The following is an 18,750-nucleotide window of genomic DNA, read 5'->3' as shown; positions in this document are numbered from 1 at the left end:
TTGTTGAGGCAACCAGGAAGTAACAGAACACAATTGGCAACTTGTCAACGAGAGTGGACAGAACCAGCATCCACAGCAACAAAGATCACAGCAGGACTGTGTGTGTGTGGGACTGAGTCAGAGTAAACTACAGTGTGTGTTTCCATGGTGATGAAGGAACAACAGTGTGGCTCACTGATGTGTTTTCAGTAGCTGTTGGAAACGATGGAGCTCAGACAGAGCAGAGACCTTCAGTGTTGGTTTGACTCTACACAAGAAAATCAGAATATCACTGACTTCTCATCATCATCAACACTGACTTGCAGTATTATGTGCATAGTATGTATAGCATGAGCACAGTATTAATAAGTTCAGGAGACTACATATATTTTGGAACCTGTGTAATTAAAGTTAACTGGGATCAGATCCTTTAAGTCAGCTGACCCAGTTGACCCCCCCCACCCCCCCCACCCTCGTCCTTTCTCTACATATTCAGCAGTCATCTGAAAGCAGCCTGGTTTGGGACCATTGAAGCTGCAGTCAGGTTGAAGTGTCGGGGTTCAGGAGCCCTCCAGGGAGGCCTGGCCCACACCTCAAAGGGCTGGATTCAATGCAGACTCCAAAGAGGCCCCTTCAAGGCCGGGGTTCACAGCTCGACCGGAGCTGTTTTGAAATGTCCTGCGCACCACAACAGAACAGCGGGACGAGGCATTCACTCACAGCAAGAAAAGAGCGAAGGCAGGGAGCCATTTTAATGCAGACGGGGGAGGTGAAAGGCTTTGAGGGTGCAGAAGAAAAGGATGCTGGAAGAGCACCAGAGGGAGACGAGGGACTGAGGACGTTGCTCTTGTTGGACTTTTTGTGCCTCTGACAGTCGAGGGTTCATGTTTTTTTTTTAGGTCGTCTCGTTCTCCTGAGGAAGTTTCTTCAGATTTGGCACAAACATTCACTTGGACTCAAAGATGAAGCGATTAGAATTTGGTGGTCAGGGGTCAAAGGTCAAGGTCACTGTGACCTCACAAAGCCCATTCTTGGCCATAACTCACAAATTCATTCACTAATTATGACACAGTTTAACTCATGTCTATAAGGATAAAATGAAGTGATAACATTTTGTATCCAAAATGTCAAAGGTCAACTTCACAGTGCCATCATAACGTTCTGCAAAAATGCTGCAGGTCATTATTCAGCGCTTTAACTCGGGAAGAGAAGGAGAGCTTGTGACCATGACTGAAACAACCACGAGGTGGTGATGTGAATGTGTCCTCAGTGTCTCCTCAAAGGAGGAAAAACAAGTAGGAAGATGTTTGGCAGTGAAGTGAAATATACATGTTGTGTAGTTAAGGCTGAGATATTCAGACTGCAGAAGAAACCAGCTGCTTGTCTTAACCTATAGACACAGATCTGTCCCCTGTGATTGTCTGTCTCTCAGTTTCTACTGGAGGATGTCTCCTGAGCTTCTCTCTCCCTCTCACTGTGAGCTGTTTACATTCCTGTGTGGATGGCACTCTGCCTGAAACGATCCGTGTTACACAGTCTGCATCAGTAACTGATAATAAAAATAGCCGAGGCTCTAGGGCACTCGTAGTGCAGGTTTTTCGGGCTTGTTAATGATATGTCATTGTGTTTAGTTCTTCAGCCAGCAGTCATTAATAATGAGCTGTGCCAGCGTTGGTGCGGTTGCGTGGAGCTGCAGGGTGTTGGAGGAGCTACACCTCTTCCTCCTCAGGTTTCAGCCGAGCGAGTTGATGCTCATTGGCTCAAAGTTCCTGATGGTTTTGGCTAAATCCACACATTCCTGCTGCACAACACGGAGACAGAGACACAAAGCTCCGACAGCTTCATCCCGCACAGTGTGAGGGAACTTCATCCTCAGCCATGTCCTTCATTCATTCATTCATTCATTCATTCACAGGTTATTGTAGCCTGTAGTTAGCATTAGGAACTTTAAAATGAATAGGTGTTAAAACATCTTTCATGCAGGTAAAAAAAACACCAAATCTGTTTGTTTGTATGGAATTCAAATAAATTGATAATAATATAACCTCACCTTTTATTTATTTTTTAATAGATGCAGCCATTGATCTTTTACCTTTTACACCCTTTAATTTGTCTGCAACTGGAGGTGTATTAACCTCTGAGTCCTGAGGAGGTCTGAGGAGGTCTGAGATGATGTCAGAGATCTACCTGTACAGGTGCTTCCACTTCAGAGCTGAGGTTTTTTGGTCTCAGTGTCACTGTGAGGCACTCAGCTGTGTCCTGCAGCACACGCACACTCATTACTGAGCTCCCTGTGCAACGTTGCTTATTATTCATTTGTTCTAGTTCCCCCTGGAGTCTTTTCCTCAGAGACACTTCAGAGTCCCAGTGTGACCACTGAGGACCATCTGAAGGTCAAAGGTCACTGATGCTCGGAGTACCGGCTGCCACTTAGCATTAGCAGATACGACAACATCCCACAGACCAGGAGCAACACATCAGTCTGTGTCTCCAGGTTAAATTGAATTTAACTCGGTCCATGTCACTTTTTCTTGTATTTAATAGTCAATGAGTTCGTGGTCATGAACGCATCAGTGAACACTGCAGTTCAACAGCATCTGTTTGTGTTGCATTGTATAGTGTAATACAACAGTAACAGTGTGTTTGTGTGTTTTATATACACTAGGAGGCTGTATGAGGAGACAGTAAACACACAATGGCTTGTGCCACACTACGGTGGTTTGTCGCTCAGTTTGGCAAGCTCGCAGTTGACCGCTGCGTGCTGTGACAAACACCCACGTGGCCAATAGAAGCATCCAGAGAGTCATGGAACATAAAGGGAAAGCAGACCTGAAACCGGCTCCTGTGGAATAGGAGCTCGTTCACAAGCCTAAATTCCCCAAGCTGCTCTCTGTAGCTGAGGACACCCACAGCCTCTAATTGTTGGTCCACTTATTCTTATTAGCAGGCTAATGCTAACGCTTGTTGTCTTCAGGCCTCAGTCCTCCTCAGTGTTAGCATTAGCCCCGCTACTAAGAAGTAGAAGAGGAGCAGCAAGGAGGAGGCTGTGGGTGTCCTCAGGTACTCAGAGCAGTTTCCACAGCGCCTGGTTTCAGATCTACTTTCTGTTTACTTTTTGTGTCTGGCTGGCATTTCTATTGGCTGTGTGTTCGTCTCTGTGCTGTTGTCACGTCTAAAATCCCCATAACAACGGACACGATCATTTAAATCAGGAACACTGATCAGAGAATAAGTCGACAGGATTATAAATCTGATCAACTTGAAAGTGTTTGGATCTCTGGTGTTATTTGGTGGTGGTGGTGGTGGTGGAGGTGACGCCTGCTGGTACAGGTGTGGTGAGTATGAGCAGGTTGACCCTCACAGTGCTGGAAACAGCAGGACCCAGCAGAATGTCTGTCAGAGAGAACTGAGGGTCTGTGGTCCTCACCTCACAGCACACAGGGTTTATGTCCTTATCTCTCACAGCTGCTGTCTGATGAAACAAAAACACTTCAGTGCAGTCGAGGTGTTTTTCTTTCTTTTCCTGGAAGGTAAAGTTTCTGTTCTCCTCAGACCTGCTGAGTGAATTTATTCACCCCTGGGTCCTTTAAAAGCTTCTGAAACCACACTGAAGTTTCTGAAAGAGCTGAGCTCTGATTTTCAAGTAACCACTTTTCATTCCTAAAAATACGTCTAAGTTTTCCTCCTGCATATTTTCCACAGGTGTTTATTATAATCCCTCCAGATTTTCATGAATAAAATCCCATTTTAGATCCTGTTGATGGTCTGCACTGTTTGGGCCCTGTGAACACTGTGACTGACTGAGTGACAGACTTACACCATTGGTCGCTGACTGTTGGACTTTTCCTATTGGCTGCTGCTCTTTCAAAATGATTTGGTGCAAACACTCAGTTTAACCACTGTGCTTCCTCAGATAGTGGGCGGGGCCTTTATTTCCCTGTGCAAGGTAACAGGTCTGTATTTCAAACTCCCTCTTTTTGATACGTAGAACAGCTCACAGCTGGATTTTAGTGTGAAGCTGCAGTTTCAGTCGCTCCTGTTTGTCGTGTTACATGTTAATACAAACTCAACACCTCCTGTAATAGTTTCAAATTAAAAGCCCTCTAGCTTTTCAATCAAAAGAAACCATTTACTTCTTAACAAGGTTTTATTGTCTCATTTCCTGTTGCTGGTGTTTCTGTTGTTTACATGTTATTCAGATCTGCTAGTCTCTTTAGCAGTTAGTGATGACCTCTCTCTCTCTCTCTCTCTCTCTCTCTCTCTGCTCTCTCTCTCTCTCTCTCTCTGCTCAGTGTGTTGTATGTTGAGTTATTCCTCTGCCTCCTTTAGTAATAATGGTATAATAAATTAAAATGATAGATTAATTGATATTATCAGTATTACTGTAATGTTCTTAAAGCAGTGTTGATTTTTTTGTCACCTGCAGCAGAGAACCAGTTTGTAAAGCAGATATGGGGAAACCAAGAGGACAGAAGGAGATAAAGTTTCTATTGATCTCTTATCAGAGAGTAATTTAAACTCCAGATGGACTTAAAGCAGCAGTTCTCTCTGTCAGACCAGATCTCACTGTGGTCTGTGTCTGCTGGACTATTTAAAGACCTGATGTGCAAAGAATGTCCAGCACCGTGTGTGTGTGTGTGCGTGTGTGTGTGTGTGTGTGTGTGTGTGTTTGTGAGAGGATCAGCTGTTTGGTGGACTCAGAGAGCCTGAGAGACTCACACACTTCAACAAGAGAGAGTGAGATACAGACAGACAGAGAAACAAAGAGAGAGAGAGCAGGGGGCGGAGCTGTCTGAGCCTGAGCTTCTCTGTGAACACATGCTGCTTATTTTCTACCAAACTCTCCCTGCTGGAGCTCTACTGCTGCCTCTACGGATTCGACTGACAATGCTGATTCTACTGTCGCTACTGACTCAGAGATTCCAGGTGTTTTTCGTTGTGCTCGCGTCGTCTCTGTTGTCGCTGGATTACTTTACGTCTGTGCTGAGAGGAGCTGAGTGGGAGTCGAGCTGCAGTCACACAGGGTGAGTTCCTTCTCCTGCTGTTTCTGCAGACTCTGCTGTCCGATCCTGTGGAGGGCTGTTTGTCTCTGCTCCAACTGAAGAGCTGCACCCGTGATTTAATTCAGAATCAGAAAAAAATGTTCATGTAATGAAAATGTTAAAGTACACAAACTGGATTTAATTAGTGATGAAATAATCCAGATTTAAGGAAACATGAGTTTTGGTTTGTGTTCCTGTTTGATCATGTGTGCTCTGATTAAAGGGTCTGAAAAAGTCTTGAACCTAAGTTGATGAAGAGTTTGGTCTCCCTGGTTTTTCTCTGTGCTGTGAATAAGATAGAACAAAGAAATAGATTAGATTTGTACCCCAGTGCACTGGTTCTAGAGCTGAGGTTCAGGGACCTGAAGGGCTCCTTTGAACATATTTCACATGCCCTGGAATTCCTGGAATCTCAGGGAATTTCATAGGTGGCGTTTTGAAAACAGGTGAATGTGCTAATTTGTGTGAAGAACATAAGACAAGGTTGTTTGATGTTTGAGATGTGGATCAGCTGGTTTTACCCTCGTGCTGCAGTCTGACTGGAGCAGAAACAACACTGAGAACTACACTAACAAACCAGCAGAGACTGTGACACTGTGGAAGGTCAGAGCAGAGATGTGGGTTTAACCTCAGCTGAAAAGGATCTTCTCCAGCAGCTCTGTGACCTGCTTTCATGTGTAGAGTTTGATGTAAACACCTCCAGTCTGATGTGTGAGCTCAGCTTTATCCAGTTGTTGTTGTGTGGTAGAAATATTCATTTGTGTGTCTGCTGAGAGAAGAGTCAGACAGTAACTGTCTGTACAGTCTGAGGCCTGAAGGGGGGCAAACTGGCTCCACAGTCTGATGTTGGAGCCAAGATGGGGGCAGGTTTCACCCCCCCACGTCCTCCATTGCAGTGCAGTTTTTAATTGCTGTTAACTGGATTCAGTTTGAGATCTTATGTTCTGATTATAGATGTGTTTTGGTTTCTTATTGTTTCCTGTTTGATTCCTTAGTTTGGATACTGATACCAAATCAATACCTTTTGCAATTGTTTCTACAGATCAGAGTGTTTTCATTCCTTCATGTTTCCTCCTCTGCTGGTTTCACTAGTTTATAGAAGCTGTTTCTTCCCATGGAAATGAGTCCAGTAAAATGTTTGATCCCCGGAGGCTGCAGAGACTCTGACTGAGCTCAGCTTCACTAACAGGCACCGAGCTGGACTTCAGATAGAGCTGAAGATAACACACACACACACACACACACACACTTACTTGGGCAGGCAGCCACCTGCAGCAGCTATGCAGCCTCTGCCTAATTACTCTGCTCACATTTTTTAAACGCCTCAGTGAGAAAGCTGTGTGTGTGTGTGCGCGTGTGTGCGCGTGCGTGCGTGCGTGCGTGCGTGCGTGCGTGCGTGCGTGCGTGTGTGTGTGTGTGTGTGACACGATCAGTAAACTGCTGAGGCGATGGACCCGGCTGTTTTTTTGCTGTGTCCACCTCAGCGCTGACAATCAGGTTGAACTCCGATGATGACGGGACTGAAACTATAGATTATTTTCACAATGTTTCACTGAATCATTCAATGAGAAAATCTCAGGAGATGGTGATGATCGTTTAATCATGAGCTTCTCACATGACAGTTTGAATAAATGACTTAAAAGATAAATTAATTATGAAAATTGTTGATTAATTTTCTGTGAGGTGACTGATTGATTGTTGGACTAAAGTTTTCAGCTCTGATCTGTGACTGTGTCACTTATTTCTGTGTCTGAATCTGAGAGAGTTTCTTTATTTTCACCCTGATGAGCTGCGGGGTCGGGCCCCTGTCGGGCCCCTGTCGGCCCTGCTGTGTGCGCAGTGGGCTGTGTGATGACACCGGGACCAGGAGACCCTCACGTCTCCTCCTGGTCCCACTAATTAGGGAAAAGTCCAGATCTGTCCCTTTGTCAGGACTTGTATGGAAATGTGTGTTGGGAGGGTCGGGGTGATGGAGGGTAAACTTCAAACAGCTCTGAGTACGCGCACGCACACACACACACACACACACACACACACACAAACACCGTTCCTCCTCTGACTCTGGTTAAAGATCATCAGAGTCAGTGGAGTTGAACGTTTCATGTATTTCTCACAGACTCTGATTCTCTACACGATCTCAGTCAGGCCTGATCCCAGCGTTGAGTTGTTGTCAGCTGAGTGAACAGTGTCTGCAGCAGTGAACCATCACAGTGTGACAGAGACACTTTAAACCTCCTGTGCAGGTTCCTCTCACCAGCTCTCACTGTGTGTCTTCTTCTGCTTCTTCTTCTTCTTCTTCTTCTTCTGCTCCTTTTTCTTCTTCTTCTTCTTCTTCTGCTGCTTCTGCTTCTTCCTCCTCCTCCTCCTCCTCCTTCTCCTTCTTCTTCTTTTCTGCCATCATTGTGGTGTGTTACCTCCACTTGTAGGTCAGTGGAATGAAGCAGGTATCATGTCACCTGAGTGTCTTTGTGTGTCCTTGGTGCTGAAGGTGTTGATATTTACTCTCTGTAAGTTCAGAGAGATACCGTCGTCTTCAGCTGGTTGAAGCAGAGCGGAGCAGCCGACTGGGATAGAGGTCGTGTCTGCACAGAAATGAATCCACATGTCGAGAGGACGGAGATGTTACCTGAACTGCTCACACTAACAGGATATTAACTCCAGGCTGAGTCTCTTCCTTTAATTTCCTCCTCAGAAGCCTCACAGTCTACCCATAATGCAATGTGTCCCCTTCAGAGCGCTGACAGAAAATATGTTTGGTTGTTTACCAGAGGCTGAACCAATCAGCTCGTTCTGCTCTGATGTGAATATGGTTCATGTTATCTCCTCACTGTTGTCATCACAGAGGACGGCTGAGGGCAAACACACACAGAGCAGCTGTTGGCAGCGACTCCTCTGAGGGGCTCAGTGAACACACAGAGGCACAGAGACCCCTCACTACCTGTGACATCAGTCTGCACCACCTGACCGCTCCAACAGGTAGAGTCATACCTGTGAGGTGATGCTCAGTATCTGGGTCCTAATAAAAGAGTCAGACCTGAGGGATCTGTATCAGGACTGTTAAAGTTATGTGTTAGAGTAAAGAAAATACCAAAGGTTGATACATTATTATTGATTTTTTTTAAATGAGCCAGGGCCGGTCTCAGAAGTAAAATTAGTCATTTGTCATGTTAATATCAAAAACACTGGAGATGGAGGGTTCGTAGTTTGACCCAGTCCAGGGATTCTGCTGGGTTCATCCAGTCAGTGTCGGTTGTCACTCTCCTCTGAGATCATGTGTGTAGTTGTTGTTTGATCATTCATTTAACCTCCCTGTTCTAAACCTGATATGAGTCTGTTTTAGTTGTTTTGACTATTGTTAATCTCGAGTGTTTTAAACAGCTCCTGAGCTGATGTTGTGGAAGGACAGGACGTCCCTCCCTCTCTTTGGTCCGAGCAGCGACGTCTTCATCCTCCCCGACTCGGGTTAACGCTTCTCTGTCAGTGACCTTTAAACCCTGCGTTATTACAGGTGAGATCGTTAACTGAAAGGCTGCGTTGATTAGTGGCCTAATTACACGTCATAAACTGGACGTATTATTCTCTGTGTGTAGATGTGAGAGCGGAGGTGAAGCATCACTCCTCTGTTTTTACACAGACAGCTGACGTTTGGTGGGTTCACCTCATCAGAGTGTGAAAAGCTCCTGTCTGATGAATAGTAGTAGTGCAACCACCACTTTTATTGAGGAAGTGAAGCCCCTCCCCCACCCCAGCGTGGATGGAGTCAACATCGAAGGTCAGAGGTCACCTCGGCTTCAGGAGTGTCTGGAGCCGATGTGATGAATCTATCACCCAGGTGTGAAGGATCAAACTGACCTGAGGTCTGTGGAGGTGATCAGTGTTCAGACCTCACACATTCCTCTGCTCAGATCCAACATGGATGTCTCTGTCACCTACAACACACCTAAGTGACCTCTGACCCCTGACCTCCGACCTCCTTCCTGTCCCCTTGTGATGATGTTGTGTATCTGACTGTTTTGTTGTTGGTGATAATGAAGATGCAGAAACTGTGTGAACGTCCTGTTTGTCAGCATCGGTCTTGTTGAGGTGTGCTCAGGAAACACACATACACACACACAAACACACACACACACACACAGTGTGTTTTTATGCACACACAGACAGGGTTAACGGGGTTAATGGTTCCTCTCAGGAAACGGCTCAGCTGAGATGGGAGGTGTCACAGTTTTTTGTCGGCTCTCGTGTAAACAGGGTAAATGTATGTATGTCTGATGCATTAACTGGAGGAACTGGTGATTTTAATGGAAACAGCCTGAAGGGAAAACAGCAGGGTCCTGTCAGAGTCTCCATCAGTGATGTAGTCAGGTTGACACTGGATGTAACATGGAGGGTAAACAGGACTCATATGGACCCTGATGAAACAGACATGTTTGGACAGACTTTATGTTCATGTGCGTTCATCTGTCACTGTGGAGACGCTCATCTGTTCCCTCCATTAGAGAAACTTCATTATGATCTAATGCAGCTGTCAGGTATTGTGCAGAGTCATCTCTCAGCCATGCAGCGAGGTCAGGGTCACAGCTAATAGGTCTTTGTGCTGGAGGAGAGTAGTTCCTCTAACAGCTGAGGGTGACTGGTCACACATGGACAACATGGAACATCCAGATGTTTCCAGCAGCGCAAAGAAGTGCAACCTGATGTGTATTCAGTGTTAGTTCTGGACCAGTATCTGGGAAACTAAATCCAGGTTCAGGTAATCTGACAGGTCAGCAGCAGTGCTGTCGATGCTGGTTGGTTAAACAGATGTAATGTTACTGTGACTGAGATGCTGAGACCTGTGTCGGCCCTGGCAGGGACCTGGATTCAGAGTGAACCTGAAAGAAAATCGGTGACATCAGGTCCGGTCCTTCCCTTGTTTTCCTGACTTCACAGAACATGACACACAAGAGACAGGCATCCCACGGACTCACGAAATGTCCTGGTTTGTAAAAACACAGGAAACCAGAAGAACCTAAAGTTCAGGTTCTGAGAGGAGCAGGTTCCTGGTGGATATGTTCCTCCAGAGTCTGGTCCTTATTTGGTTTTTACTGTATCAGCAGATGATGGTAAGACTGGAGGCAGTGATCCACACCCACCCAGGAGACATGACGTCTGATTAATGCTGAGAGTCTGAGTGGAGCCTGGTGCTGAATGAACCAATGAGCTAATGTTTGATCAGTGTCAGTCTGATCTTATCCAGCTCTGAACTTCCTGTTACTACTACACCCGTTACACACTGTTATCTCCCTGTGTACACTGCTGCTGAATCACTGACACTGACTAATGGGGGGGTGTGTGTGTGTGTGTGTACTTGTACTTGCTACATAGTAAGGACCAAAAAAAGTATTTTACTAACAGAGTGAGGACATTTTGGGAAAGTGAGGACATTTTGTGTGTGTGTGTGTGTGTGTGTGTGTGTGTGTGTGTGTGTGTGTGTGTGTGTGTGTGTGTGTGTGTGTTTATCTGTGTGGCTGTGTGTGCGGCTGTGTGTGTGTTTGTGTGTGTGTGTCTGCATGTGTGTGTGTGTGTGTGTGTGTGTGTGTGTGTGTGTGTGTGTGTCTGCGTGTTTGTGTGTGTCTGTGTGGCTGGCTGTGTGTGTGTGTGTCTGCTTGTGTGTGTGTGTGTGTCTGTGTGGCTGTGTGTGTGTGTCTGTATGTGTGTGGCTGTGTGTGTGTAGGGCTGCTCAGGTGTGTTTGCTGGTTGGATGTGTACACAGGTGTGTGGTCAGGTAGCAGTGTAGCAGACACTCACAGGTGTGTGCAGTGTCCTGTGACAGTGTGTTTTACCTCCACCAGGTGGCAGCACAGTCAGAAATGTTGTTGTTCAGACTTGAGTTGTGTGAGGATTCATCCTCTGAGGACCATGAATTTCTCTATGAAATCTAATGTGAGTTTGACTGTTGATCTTCTTCTTCAGTCCTAGTTTTTCCTGTCTGTGATTAGCAGATGTTTGAAGCGAGTGACATCACTGACAGGAAGTTGTTGTCCATGTTGCTGGACTTCCAGTCTTTTGACATCCAGAGCAGCCTCAGAACTGGTCTGGGATCAGGAGAGTTAAAAGCCTCACACCCTTGGACTGGTTTCAGTGGACAGTTCAACCCTACTGGACATTTGAACCGTGATGGTTTCCAGTTATAAGTCTGAGAGTGGAGATGTGAACACACCTGAAGTCCAGCTGCCTCAGGCCTGTTTCACTTCCTCCACCACAGCGAATTCTCCGTCACAACTGGAAACCAGTTGCTGAGGTCACTGTTTAGACTCTGATTGGCTCCTGACTGATGTGACTGTGTTTTCAGTTAAACCACCATCTTCAACACACAGCAGGAAATCAGGAAAACCGCTCCTTGTACCTGACCCATTTAATCTGTAACTGTATGTCCTCATCAGCTCCTCCCCACCTCCCACAACTCAGTCAGAGCACCTCCAGCAGCTCAACCTGTTGTTATTTTTATATTTATATTTATTATTTTTTTGCCTTTATTGGATAGGGCAGTCGAGAGAGGCAGAGAGAAGGGGAATGACACGCAGGAGAGGGCCGCCCGGCGCGGGATTCGAACCAGGGCCGCCTGCAGTGAGGACTATAGCCTCACCACATGGGGCGGGTGCTCTACCCACTGAGCTAAACACCACCCTCCTCACTGCTTTTTTTTGAAAATGAACTTTTCAACCTTTTCTGTGAAGAGACAAAAAAAAAATTAAAGTTCAACATGTAAAACTCAGAGAACTGCTCTGTTCATCACATCAGCCCGAGGCAGAGCCACTGGATTAAAGAGCCAGACCACTTCACATTCAGTGATAGATAACACAGTGAGCCATGTGGCCAGAAGTCATCAGACTTTAATATGATGAACTGACAGGATGAAAAACAAACATCGACAGACGTGGAAACGGGGAAGAGACGCAGGAAATGTCCCGTCTTTTTACATCTTAGTGTAAAGATCTGTGACTGAGCCTTTTCAATAACATATAAACAAAACTACTGCAAAATAAAGATTAAACCTGAATAAAAAACCTCAGACTGATGGACACACTGAGCAGCTGATAACTGAAGCTCTGTTGAACAAAGACTCCATGTTTTCAGACTGTGCCGGAGCCTCAGCAGCAGAGATAACACACCCGTCATCAGCTGACAGATAACAGCAGGAAATCCACAGGCACTGAGCCAACTGGGCCATAATCCGCCCCAGTTCAGTGTCTTACTGGCCCGCTGCCATCACATCATCTGTACCCCTCGACCCCAAACTCAGGTCGTTTCACTGCGATGATGCCGGCAGTGAAATACCAGCTGTTTGTCTCCAGCTGTGACCGCCACCTCTTCTCCTTCAGCAGAGGTCGGATTGGGCTCGGACTGGGAGTGAATCCAGCCCAGTGTGGAACATGTGGAACCAGTTAGTGCAGTAATGAATTCAACACTCGTGAAGTCTCTGTCCATTCATTACTTTATACTCATGTGTGGAGGAACATGAGTCTGATTTCTGTTCTGTCCACCTGAAGCTTAAAGCATGTGACGGCATTAAATCATTGATTACAATTTTGATGATCATTTCATCATTTCAGACATCTTTTTCAAGCATAAATACAACAAAACATTTTAAGCTTTCTACACTTTAAATTCTCCTTAGCTGAGGGAGGGACTTAAGGGTATTGCACAGAATCTCTTAAAAAGTTTGGGAGGCATTTGCAGCAGTGAAAGAGACTTTACAGCAATAAAATTCTTCTGTTTCCATGGAGACTGTTGGTTTGCTTGCTGAAGGTGAGAGAATAAATACACACTCAGCTGCTGTAAGACTCACAAGTCACCAGTAGAGAGAGACAGAGAGGTGAGGTGAGGGTGGGGGGGTGGGGGTGACTGGCAGCTGGTGGGAGGGGCTTAACGTGTGAGAGGCTGGACTGTGAGTGAGCAGACTCAGACTTGACGGGACGGGGGACACACACACAGAGACAGGCAGAGGGGAACATGGAATATACAACTACTGACAACACACTGCACACACCATGGTAAGATCACACACACACACACACACACACACACTGTAGTCTGTACATTTCTCTACAACTCCAGTTTGGAGCACATGTTGTCAGAGGGTGTGTGTGTGTGTGTGTGTGTGTGTGTGTGTGTGTGTGTGTGTGTGTGTGTGTGTGTGTGTGTGTGTGTGTTGAAGCCAGGCTTGTTACGGTGGGGGAGGGCACAGCAGGGGTGTAAGGTTTCCACCAAAGTGTATTCTTCAAACATTTGTCGTGCGTGCGTGCGTGTGTGTGTGTGTGTGTGTGTGTGTGTGTGTGTGTGTGTGTGTGTGTGTGTGTGTGTGTGTGTGTGTGTGTGTGTGTGTGTGTGTGTGAGAATAACGCTGGTGTAAAGAACAGCTCAGTTTCTCAGATCCATCACCTCAGCCCGGTGCGAGGGCTGAGACCAGGACCTGGTCTTCAGGCTGTGGTGGTTTCAGTAACTCACTTCAGACTTTACTGTCCCGCAGCACATCACAGCTGATTCCTCTGTCAGCCGTAAGAATCACTAAGAACATGTTTCAGTTCCTGCAGACATGTTTTGAAAACCCTCCTCTTACTGATTAATAATTGTTTGCTCAAACTCTCAGGAGTTTATTTAAAGTTCGAGTGGAGATCTTAAAGTTTCTAAGGAGACAAAATCCGTCAGAGATGTGTGCAACATGTGAAATCAGACATGCAGGATATTTTTCATCTGATGGAGACATAAAAAAGTGGAGGCATCATAGAGCTGCAGCGACATGGTGCTGTGGAGAACATGTTAGGATTCACAGGGGTCGATGTAGAACAGTGGTGCCAGCAGCATCAGCTCTGAGCTCCTGGTTTCTCTGTTTGTCCCTCGGCCCCTCCTGTAGTCCGTCAGGTGGTTATGTTTTCCTGATGCTCACATTGTGAGTGATCGTTTACTGTAAACTCATCTTGGTTTCTCTTTCAGCCCTGTGGTTTTAGCTTCTGTCAGGAGTGATAACTGTTTACCTACCTGTGTATAAAGCTGTGAACTGGTGACATTACATGGGTGAGAACAGGACACCTGAGTAAATCTGTAAAAGCCCAGAGAGGAGAGATCACATGAAGACAGATGAACTGAGGAGTTGGTGCAGAATCACACACAGGTTTTTAAACACGTCTGTTTATCTCCAGCTTTTAGAGCAAAACACTGACGGGGAAAAAGAAGGAGGTGAGAGTTAAATGAACGTCCAGACTGTCCGGTCCACCTTCGACCTGGCAGTTATATGGATACCTGTCTTCAGTTCTAACACAGAGACAGACTGCTGGAAATCTGTCGTCAGGTTTCATTGGAACGATATCATGGAGCTCAGAACGTCACTCAGTGGAAACACTGAACATCCACAACTGTGTCTTGTTGACTTTTCTAAAAGTTGCTTCTATTTTGTGCCAGACTTGCAAATCTGATGTTACTGTAACCAACAGAAACTGAACACAAGGCCCAGGTGGTCTAGATCCCGGAGCAGGTTTCTGGTCTGGTCTGCTTCTGTCTCTGGAGGACTCGTGTAGTGGTGCTGGGATAGTAGAGGTTAAATAGATATTTAATACTGACACAGACACAAACACACACACACCTGAGCGGGGATGGAATTGTGTTACCGTGGAGACAGTGCGTGATTGTACATACACAGGTATGGGTGTGTTTTCATGTGTCATAGGACCGTGGCTGTCACTGAGGCTGAACGAGCTCAGACCTGTTGGACCACGAAGGTTTTTATACGAAACCAGAACCAGGACTGGAAAAACCACAACAGAGTCGTCTTTGTCTGAAAAGCGACAGATGATTAATTACAGATAAAACATTTGTTGATAAATTTTGATGGACTCGGTGTCCTGATGTTGTTTGGTTTGTGAAACCAACTATTTATTCGATCGGACAGTAGAGAGGGACAGGAAGTGAGGGGAGACAGAGGGACATGCAGGACAGAGTCGGATGTTTACTGATGGCCTCCACCTTCAAACAGGCTGCAAGAACTTCACCTGCAACACAATCCAGCAGCGCTCTGTGCTGTCGGCCAATCAAATGTGCACAGGTGCACATTCCAGGCAGATGAGTTTGTATAATGTGGATGGTGTATTTCTGATGTTTACCCGGTAAGGATGGAGGATAAAACAGCGGCTGACTGTGTAATAAACTGATCTGGTCTGGATCTCTGGCGTGTACCTGTGGCGACGCGCCCGCACAAACACACCTGTCTGTTTTCAGTCTGGACGCCAGTTCGGAGCGAGAGCCACTGATTCCAACTTGCTCCTCCCAAACAAAGAGAGGCCTAAACAAACCTCCGTCAGGCTCCATCACATGAAGAAGAAACGATATGTTTATCATCTTTACAAACAGCCGAAGCACTGACTGAATAAAAGAGTAGAACTGTTGTGAGCCAGCAGCACCGAGCGAGTCTCACAACGAGAGACGGAGTGAAGTGGAGACGATGATGGACGCTGGACGTGTTCAGGCTTCTGCTCAGAGACTCGAAGTCAGAGATGTTTGGACTTGTCGAGGGGCTGCTGGGTAAAGAGGCGGAGGGCGGGCGGGCAAGCAGGAATGTTCAGATAATGGACTGGTACTGATGGATGGGGGCTCTGATGAGGATTCACTGCAGGTAGTTCAGAGATTAACACAGTTATGATGTGATAGATGATCAATACGGCGTCTGGTTCAGTGGGCGGAATTTCACTGACACTTTTTGCCCATTAAATGTAAAGAACTCCTGTTCCCCTCAGTTCATAGTGATTTATTTATTCAGGTTGTTTAATGGACCAACCGCAGGTCTTCAGTGTCATTTTGACTGAAATGACCGATCACTTGTTCAAATAGCTGCTGATAGATTATCGTCATCGGACTGATTGATTACTGCACCTCCAGCTAACTGTGGACCATTTATCAAGACTGAGTCCTGATCACCATGATCTGGGTTTGAATCCGGTCCAGGCCCTTCGCTGTAGGTCATCTCCTCTCTCTCCCGCCCTTCCTGCCTCTGTCCTCGCTCACTGTCAGTAAAAAAGCTCTCCGTCTGTTTAGAGATTTAGTCAAAAACTCAAGAACAAAATGTCTCCTGTGGATTTGAATGTTGCTGAACTCGGAGGAGAAATAACCTGGCCTGTGTTGATGTAGTTCTCATTCAGTCAAAGTACGAATCTGATTCATAAATAAGTTCTCAGGCCTTAAATAAAGTTAACCTCCGTGCTGGGAGAGGGACAGAGGCTGTAACTGTATATTTCGATCTAGTTATGTGGCTATTCTTGCCCGACATCCCAGACACAGGATCCTCCCAGTCAGAGGATCTGGTTATATTGACCATCCAAAAATATCTGGCAGTTTTGAAAACTGAGCCTCAAAAAGTAGATAATGTAGGAAGGTGTTAAAAACACATGAGCTGAGGAGGAGGAGGAGGAGGAGGGAGTGGCCTGGGTGAAACCACAGATCTCCACTGAAACACTGAAACATGACGTCAGAACCAGAAGATGCTGCGCAGAGTCTTTTCTGATGTTTTAACTCCAGATGAAGAGGTGATGCTTTTTGCAGTGTTTGAGTCCTTTGTGGACTTGAACCCAGACTTGAATGTGCTGGTCAGCCTCAGGGTCTGTCTCACGTTTAACACACTGCCCCGCTGGGCGTCGCTTCATGTCCTGATGGAGGCAGTTGTCGCGCTGCCTGTCGGGTCAGATGTCAGGAGCTCAGTCTTTGTACCTGCAGGCTGCAGCTCACCTGGAGAGGCCTTTATTCCTCTGAACAGCTGTTTCTCAGGACTTGTCACTGACAGGAAGTGTTCATTGTCCCGGGCGTTGAGTGCTGTGTTGTTGGGACAGGACAGTCGTGGGGCGGTGTCGTGGTCTCAGACTCAAGAGGAGGCAGCACAGTGAGTTCCTGCAGATCCAGAGGATTCGGCTGTAACATGCTGTGATCCTCCTGCTCCCTGAAAGCCCCACAAACTCTTCCCTCCACTGATACGACACACCCCAACACCTGAACCTAACACCCGTTAGGAGATGATGTGCCCCCGACATTAAATTCTGACCTACTTCAGTGAGAAACCACTGCGACATGATTTGATTTACATTTACAACCATTTATTCTGTATCTGATGTTTTTGTCAAGTTAGAAAGAAAAATTTGACAAATCGAACCATTAGCTGACTCCAGATCAGCTAATAACGTCTCATGTGAATAAACTGAATTAAATAAATTAAAATAAAGTGATTCAGACACTGTCAGCACAAGAATATCACATTTAATTTTCCTGTTTTTCATAAAAGCCCCTCTGAACTGACCTGACTCATCCTGTGTATATCTGTCTGGACCTGAGAGAAAAACACCACCATGTTTTTAGGTAACCGTGGAAACAGAAAGTTTGTGTGTGTGCGTTGACTCCTCCACTTGTTTGTCACTGGTTGTGAAACACATCAGATTATTGTGTTGATTGGAAACTGGATTAAACGTCCACACAAACAGGGGAGCTGATGAAATCTGCTGAATATTGAACCTTTTCAAAAACAATCCGGGGGGGCGGGGCGGATCCTTCCGAGGACACGGCCTACGCAGGTGTGTCCCTCTGTAGCCGTCACAGACCGCGGAGGGCAAACTGAAATGAGAGAGTCTGGTCTGGTCTACGGAGGATTTTCGCTTTGCATCACTGACAAATCTCAGCTCCTGTTGCATAGCAACCTTGACAACACGATTAACTTGAGGTTTAAAGGTCGTTGGTTTTAACAGTTGTACCGTTACTGTTGAACTGAGCTGAAACTGAGCTGAGCTGTTTGCTTTCATCACCAGCACGCAATGAATCTTGGGATATATTTGTGGGTAGAATCACAATCTGCATCTTGTTTCTGCTGTGATTTTATTGTGAAAGTCCTGACTGGAAGTTGTAATTTGTATCTTTGATGACTGTCCGCTTGCCGCTGCTCTTCGCACTCAGTGCCGTCTTCTACAAAAGATCTGTCTCATGGTGTGATCAGGGCCGGCAGTGATCTGTGGGTCCAGCCCGCTCGTGGGAGCACGGTGTGGCAGTGAGACGGCGCCATGTTGTCACATGACGTCAGAGCCACAGCTGTTGGTGGTAATGCTCCTCTAAGCTGGTTTGCCAACCACCACAGAAGAAGAGAGTGACAATAAAAATGGAGGAGAATGAAACTGTAAAGAAAGAGCAGGAGGCATCTGAACCAACCCAAGATAACTTGCTGTGAAGAGGGGCGTGGCCTCTGTGGCGTGGTTATTTTAAACCGTTTCTTAATGAAATCACTATGGTGATATGAAATGATCCTGTGATAGAAGATCACAGGATCTCTGTTCATGGTCGATCTTCAGAGCACCAGCAGTGTCAAACTTCTAGTGTGGAGGAAAACGGCGGAGGAGCTGCCGGTGGCTCCTTCACCTCAGCCCGGCTCCTGTTGAATCAGCTCAGGTTGGACTGACGGCTCAGTTCACTTTGAGATGATGATTTCAGATTTTACATGTCTTTAGAGAGGCGCTGTCCCTCTGAACCTCTTGGTGGCTGGAGATCCAGGTCCCAGAGGGACTGAGGCATTACCTCAGCGGAGGGGGCCCTGAAGTCGGGCTCTTTGTGCGCAGCTGGGCTCAGCTTGTTGAGCAGCATTAGGAGTCATTCAGAGACGTCTCTGCTCCGAGAAACCCTAAAATGTAATCTGCTGTTTTAGAAACTCTCGGCATGTCAAGGTCATCGCTCG

The 18,750-nt window shown here is 46.3% G+C and overlaps 1 protein-coding gene across 4 annotated transcripts in view; it reads left to right on the top strand.

The window, feature by feature from the left end:
- The window catches only part of plekhg4 (pleckstrin homology domain containing, family G (with RhoGef domain) member 4), a 47,581-nt gene that overhangs the window by 1,773 nt on the left and 27,058 nt on the right, over positions 1–18,750 (top strand). For 2 of the 4 annotated variants that reach the window (XM_071489892.1, XM_071489891.1), the window contains exon 1: positions 12,957–13,054. The exons of 1 other annotated variant lie outside the window; for it this stretch is intronic. In XM_071489892.1, coding sequence (XP_071345993.1) covers positions 13,052–13,054 — 3 coding nt within the window. In that variant the 5' untranslated portion in view covers positions 12,957–13,051. Of the gene's footprint in view, positions 1–12,956; positions 13,055–18,750 lie in introns of those variants that run through there. One more of the 4 variants, XM_071489893.1, reaches the window with a different exon arrangement.

The sequence above is a fragment of the Trachinotus anak genome, unplaced genomic scaffold, assembly GCF_046630095.1.
Source record: "Trachinotus anak isolate AG129_WGS33_773 ecotype Australia unplaced genomic scaffold, CSIRO_AGI_Tana_v1 ptg000011l, whole genome shotgun sequence".
In the NCBI taxonomy this organism is placed as follows: Eukaryota; Metazoa; Chordata; class Actinopteri; order Carangiformes; family Carangidae; genus Trachinotus; species Trachinotus anak.
The sequence above is the reverse complement of the archived record's forward strand: the minus strand, read 5'-3'. Positions and strand labels throughout refer to the sequence as shown.